The sequence below is a fragment of the Triticum aestivum genome, chromosome 5A (assembly GCF_018294505.1).
Source record: "Triticum aestivum cultivar Chinese Spring chromosome 5A, IWGSC CS RefSeq v2.1, whole genome shotgun sequence".
NCBI lineage: Eukaryota > Viridiplantae > Streptophyta > Magnoliopsida > Poales > Poaceae > Triticum > Triticum aestivum.
This window is the reverse complement of record NC_057806.1, coordinates 597356078-597362704: the sequence shown is the minus strand read 5'-3', so window position 1 is coordinate 597362704 and position 6627 is coordinate 597356078. Positions and strand designations below refer to the sequence as shown.

At 56.1% G+C, this 6627-nt stretch overlaps 1 protein-coding gene and 1 long non-coding RNA gene across 2 annotated transcripts; one reads left to right on the top strand and one right to left on the bottom strand.

Moving 5' to 3' along the window:
• The first annotated feature begins 738 nt into the window (after positions 1 to 738).
• On the top strand, positions 739 to 2524 carry LOC123105146 (allene oxide synthase 1, chloroplastic-like). Its single transcript, XM_044527150.1, has one exon. It carries the CDS (start codon positions 848 to 850, stop codon positions 2372 to 2374), a length of 1527 nt encoding a protein of 508 aa, XP_044383085.1. The 5' UTR covers positions 739 to 847; the 3' UTR covers positions 2375 to 2524.
• A 2625-nt stretch (positions 2525 to 5149) lies between these two features.
• On the bottom strand, positions 5150 to 6378 carry LOC123105145 (uncharacterized). Its single transcript, XR_006450716.1, has 2 exons — positions 5668 to 6378; positions 5150 to 5586 (listed from the first exon to the last, which is right to left on the bottom strand). It is a non-coding gene; the product is annotated as an uncharacterized lncRNA (long non-coding RNA).
• Between the last annotated feature and the right edge of the window lie 249 nt (positions 6379 to 6627).

The window sequence follows — 6627 nt, the reverse complement described above, 5'->3', positions numbered from 1 at the left end:
CGAACAGTCCAAATAAGTTATGCTTTCATATTCGTATTTCTCATGACGAGGGCTTTAAAATAAGATCCATTTTAAATATGTTTTGATGAATTTTAAAAATAAATATTAAGGTTCAATTCTTGAAACTTAGTATGTGCGACCAATAAAATCATGATTTTTGTGCCTACAACTGGCAAAAAAATGCATAAGAATTTTATCTATCAAACTTGGTAAGAGCCAGCAAGAAAATCACAAGTTCAAAATGAAAAATCGTAAGTTTCAACGACTGAAACTTAAAAACTTACTATGCCCTCGTGTGGGATTCAACAACTTTGCAAATGTGAGGCAATCAAGCGGCACACGCACCTGCGAATTTTCGATGCATTTGTATGGTTTCGAGATCTTTGAAAATGAACGCGACGGTTGCCCAAATGAACAAATGCGAATCCGTTGACTTGTCCGCAAACGCCTTCCGATACATCTACCAGCATAATCAAAGATCAATTAGTCAAATGATGCTCTCTGCAGTCGCCACCTTTTACCGGTTCTTCAAGCGCACGAGGCCGCGCCGCGGTCGGTGAGCGGAAGCTGCTCTACTCTACTGATCTACTCGTCCGATCAGACGCACCACCGGCCGCGGCCACGCGAGCGGCGCGCCGCCCGAAAGGCCCACGTTTCCCACTCCCTGCACGCGCGCAGTCAAGGCGCACTGCCCGTCTCCCACGCCGCTTTTTAAATGGCCGCCCCCACACCCGAACCGTGTCATTACACCAGACCAGCACCAGCACCAGCACACGGCACACCAAAAGCAGCAGCAGCCGCCGCCGTGGACTTCGCTCTGTAGCAGCTCTCGCACGGATCAAACCAAATGGCGACGGTGCTTCACCAGCTCTCCTTCGCCGCGCCGAGCGCGGGCGCCAGGCGGCGGCAGGCCCGGGCGTCCGCGTCCGCGACGGACCGGCACGAGGTGCTGTCGCCCAAGCGGCGGCTGCCGCTGCGGAAGGTGCCGGGCGAGCACGGCCCGCCGCTGCTGGGCGCGCTCAAGGACCGGCTGGAGTACTTCTACGGGCCCGGCGGGCGCGACGGCTTCTTCGCCGCCCGCGTCCGCGCGCACCGCTCCACGGTGGTGCGCCTCAACATGCCCCCCGGCCCCTTCGTGGCCAAGGACCCCCGCGTGGTGGCGCTCCTCGACGCCGCCTCCTTCCCGGTCCTCTTCGACACCTCGCTCGTCGACAAGACCGACCTCTTCACCGGCACCTTCATGCCCTCCACCGACCTCACCGGCGGCTACCGCGTGCTCTCCTACGTCGACCCCGCCGAGCCCAACCACGCGCCGCTCAAGTCGCTCCTCTTCCACCTCCTCACCCACCGCCGCCAGCACGTCATCCCCACGTTCCGCGAGGTCTATGGCGGCCTCTTCGGCCGCATGGAGAACGACCTCGCCCGCGTCGGCAAGGCCGACTTCGGCAGCTACAACGACGACGCCGCCTTCGGCTTCCTCTGCCAGGCGCTCCTCGGCCGCGACCCCGTCGACTCGCCGCTCCGGGACGAAGGGCCCAAGCTGATCGCCAAGTGGCTGCTGTTCCAGATCAGCCCGCTGCTCAGCCTCGGCCTGCCCACCCTCGTGGAGGACGGCCTCCTCCACAGCTTCCGCCTCCCGCCGGCGCTCATCAAGAAGGACTACGGCCGCCTCGCCGACTTCTTCCGCGACGCCGGCAAGGCGGTGATCGACGAGGGCGAGCGGATAGGGATCGCGCGGGAGGAGGCGGTGCACAACATCCTCTTCGCCATGTGCTTCAACTCCTTCGGCGGCATCAAGATCCTGTTCCCGTCGCTGGTGAAGTGGCTGGGCCGCGCCGGCGGGCGGGTGCACGGCCGGCTCGCGACCGAGGTGCGCGCCGCCGTACGCGCCAACGGCGGGGAGGTGACGATGCAGGCGCTGGCCGAGATGCCGCTGGTGAAGTCGGCCGTGTACGAGGCGCTGCGGATCGAGCCGCCGGTGGCGATGCAGTACGGGCGGGCGAAGCGGGACATGGTGGTGGAGAGCCACGACTACGGGTACGAGGTGCGGGAGGGGGAGCTGCTGTTCGGGTACCAGCCCATGGCCACCAAGGACCCGCGCGTGTTCCCGCGCGCCGAGGACTACGTGCCCGACAGGTTCCTAGGGGAGGACGGCGAGCGGCTGCTCCGGTACGTGGTGTGGTCCAACGGGCCCGAGTCGGCGACGCCCACGCTGCAGGACAAGCAGTGCGCCGGCAAGGACTTCGTGGTGCTCATCGCGCGCCTGCTCGTCGCCGAGCTCTTCCTCCGGTACGACTCCTTGGACGTCCAGGTCGGGTCCTCGCCGCTGGGGTCGTCGGTCACCATCACCTCGCTCAAGAAGGCCACCTTCTGAGGCGTCGCCACGTGTACTTCATTTCTCCTCTGCTTTTCTCGATCGATGCCGCTACTGCACTATGCATGTGATACTACACTTGCATGGAGAGATGAGGATTTGTGTACCAAGATTTTCTTTTCCTAGTAAAGACGAGACCGGTTTTTCCCAGGGACCTCGGTGTGTTGAGATGTTTTTGCCAATTAGTCATCAGTGAGATGAAGGGGAGCTGGTTGGTTGGTGGCTCTTTCCACAAAGGACCGATCAAGATTCTAAAGTAGATGGATGGGGATGGCAAAGTGGGAGTACCATGTCATGTGCTATTATTAAATTAGATGGATGGGGATGCAATTATTGGGACTAATTTAACAGCAAACCTACCTCCTCGGCTCCATTTCATTCTCTCTATGATCTTACATCGGGCCGGGCCGGCCTGGTTTTTGGACCGGGCTTGCAAAAGTCTGATCTTCAAATACTCTTTTGTGTTGCAAAATGAAGCCCAACGAAACCCAGCCCGGTTTCCCGAGAAGGGTTCGGGTCAAGCTGTCCATGATCAGGTTTACTCTCGGGTCCATGCTATGGACTAGCATTTTTTAAGCCTGGTGGTCCTATTGCTTAGTTAAATTGGACTTGGTAACAACCGAACATCAACTCGCACCTTCTCGTAAAGAACGGGATGTAAGAGCAACTCCAACGGGTCGACCCAAATGAACGGCGCATTTGTCTGTTTTTTGTTTGTTTGGGTCGGCCGCCCACCCGGCGTCCGCTTAGTTTTGCATTTGAGTCGGCAGTGTGCCCAACACGTCGACCCATTTCATGTGCGTATTTAATTTTTAAATAAAAAAAGTCCGCGGCTGATCATGCCAGTGGCCATGTCTCATGCCGGCACCATGCCAACGCCGGCATACAATGCCGGCTTCAAAAAATATCACCACAGTTCATGCTGGCGCATTCGCCAGCCGGCTGGCACACATGCCAGCACACGAATCTAAAAGGTTGAATGCTTTTGCTCGGCGCCCGTCTTGGGGTCTTGTCCAATGTCTCGCCAACACTCGCAAAGAAGTTTGTCCTCGGCCGTTGTGTACGCCTTTGTGCGCTTGCTCTTGCGCTTCGGCTTAGGACCAGCGGCTTGGTTGGCGAGCTCGTCCTCGAACAAAGGCCCCACTTCAATGTCGCACTCGTCCTCTTCCTCTAGCCCGTAGTCGTCCGAAAACTCGTGGTCGAGGGGAAAGCCGTCCAGGTCGATGCCGACCTGATCACACATGAAGGCCGCCTGATCGGGATCATAGCCAGCGGCCGGCGTGAACGCCCCGCGGCCGTCCTGGCTTTGTGTCTAGTCGGGATCATAGCCAGCGGCCGGCGCACCGCCCTCGAAGATAAGGTTCTGAATGTAGTCCTCGTCGACGAACCACATTTTCTCGAACATGTTGCGGGCGTCCGGGAGCACGCCGGTCGACGTCTGCCACGCGCGTTTCCTCGCACCGCCGGATGACGAGCCACCGGCCGGGTGTCGTTGAGGTCGATGGGCACAGGCGCGGGCGTGGAAGGCGCGACCACGCTCACATCGGGTGAGCACTCCTCGGAGAGGCGGGAGGCCTGCGGGTAGACGTGGAATCCGGGGATCGGGTTGCAAGCCGACGCCCGGGGCGAGTCGGGTAACACCATCCGAGAAAACAACGACGAGCCGGTGCTGGCCGCGGCGACGTCGGCTTGGACGAGGCCGTGCTGGCTAGGGTTTAATCCTAGCATGTAGAGCGCCTCCCTCGTTGCCATCGCGACGCGGGCGTTGGTGACCTCCTGCTGCGTGGCCGTGATGACGATGGCCTTATTCCTCGCGTCCGCGGCGTGCCTCCGGCCCTTCCTCTTGGCCGACTCCCTTACCCGCTGTTCGGGCGTCAGCGCCTTCTTTGGCTTGGTCGCGGCGGCGGTCTTGCGCAGTGCACGAGGCTTGCCTTTCCCGAAGGGGGCAGCGGCGCAGGACAAGGCGAGGGAGGCGAGGCCGCCGGCGGTGGCATCGAGGTCGATGGCGTCCTCCATGGCGGGGTGTGGGGCGGGTGCGCGCGCGGGCGGGAGTGTTTTTGGGGAAAATGAGGGGAAATGATGGTGGCTGCCACCGACCAGCGGGCCCGGGAGAGGAGTAGACGCGCGCGCGTCTGTCTCGTGTCCGTGCCGACGCAAATCCGGCTCAAAATTGGGCCAGGAATGGATCACCATGCGGACGCCAAGCGGACACGCATCCTTTTGGGTTGGCGCGTTGGGTCGTCTTTTCTGTCCGCGCCGACCCAAATGGACGGCGGCGGACGAAATGGATCGCCTCATTGCAGTTGCTCTAATCACTTTATTATTAACTCGGATAATCTGAAGGTGATTGAGATCATGCAGGACTGTCGGCGGATGCGACAGCGGCAATCTTTGATGATTGTTTTCATTATGTCTGTGATTTTATTATTACTAAAATCGAACATCGTAATAGAGAAACAAATAAAGTAGCTCATGACCTCGCTAGATTAGCTAAATTTTTTTAACCTCTAAGTGGTTTGAGGAACCTCTGAAATTGCAATGATCTTCACAAATAATGTACTGGTTATTTCTACTGAATAAAGTTTCGTTTTTCTTAAAGAAAAAAGCTAGCTCGCTCTCTTGGACTTCTTTTAAGATAAAATAAAAACCTCGCTTGCTCTCCAACGCATGGGACGCAAAGACTGTCATCGGCTAAGAGTTTGCTTTCATCTACCACAATTTTACCCATGCATGTGTGCAAAAATAACGCGTGTTAATTCGCAAAAAAAACAGGTGTTAGGTGCACACGGCAAGACGCCTTTTTTTTAACAGAGGTAGGGTCCCGAAGAACCCAGACTCATATTAGACAGACAACCAAGTACATTTTACAGATGGACCCATTAGAAAAATAAAAGTTACAACCCGGTCCACACACTTTGCAAACATGATCCCAGAAGACGAAGCTAAAATGCAATCGAGTCCTCGTCGCAAGCTTCAGCTCTGGCCCAATCCCGCTGCCGCCGGGGACGAAACCAGGGCAGAGGGATGGCTAGAGCACCACCGACGAGCCGCTGGAGGTAGAGTCTTGAATCGCCAGGTTGAAGCAACATAACTGCCTCCCTTTTGGTACAACAGCCGGGAGGAAAGAAAGGAGCCAGCCATCACCAGAACTCCGATTGGTCGCCATTCGACCATAAGATACTGCAACTTATCATCATGTAGAGGAAGCATAGCTGCAATCGGTTTGCTCCAAGGATTAACAAAGATAGTTCGTCTGCCACCTGATCTTACCCCTCTCATCCCTTTCCTCATACCTCCATGGCAGCAGAACCAGAAACAAGAAGGAGACCAACCAGGCGCCAGATTTGGGGATCCAACAGGCTTTTTTCAAGGTGGGGCCTCCAGATCCACCTCCCGACATTCCTCTCCACCACGAGGAGTCACCGACGAATGGACCCGGACCTCTCCCAGCGCCGCTTGCAAGCACCAGGAAGAAGCACCGCCTACAAGAAAGAAAAAGGAGGTTGGGGAAGGGAGCACCAGCTGCTGAAGCAGTCCAGCACCGTGGATCTGGCGAAGCCTCGGCATAGAAGCCACCGCCATCCATGAATGAATCTTCAACCTCGCTGCCCTCAATAGGGACTCGAGGGAGAAGAAATGGATCAAAGAAAGGGGTGGATCTGGATCCAGATCAGATTTATTGGCCAAGGAGGAGAAAAGAAAAAAGCAAACCAATAGCTACGCACAGACACGCCCCCATCCTCTCCCACTCCAGTTGGCAACGCCGGCGAAGGAGAGAAGAAGAGGGGCTGGAATCCACGACACAGGGCCGACCTCTCTCATAGTCTGTCAACTGGAGAAGGAGAGGGAGAAGAACCACCGTGTAGAATTGCTAACCTCCCACATGGAAGGGACAAAAGTGGTGAAATAAACACATTTAGTGTTCATTTGTTGAATATATTTCGACAAACGTTCTTCAAACTATTTCATTACATGATGATGGTTGCCATTTGCAATAGTTACCACAGAGCTTTACCACCATGGTGGTAATTTTTAATAGACAGTCCAAAAATTACACACCCTTTGTAGTGCACGAAATGGTCTCGCAAGTTCATCATCACTACAATGATAAGTATACCAAGGTCATCTCCAAGGTTGACCCGCAAATATGCTCCAACATTCGTCAACAGACAGTAGACCTATCCGCAGACACTAGTCCCCTGTCCATGGACACTAATGCGAGAGCCGGCCATCCAACTTTGCTAGCATACATC

What these genes read in the sequence shown, in the direction of transcription:
- LOC123105146 (XM_044527150.1), top strand. Translation starts at nt 848, where the DNA reads ATGGCGACGGTGCTTCACCAGCTCTCCTTCGCCGCGCCGAGCGCGGGC.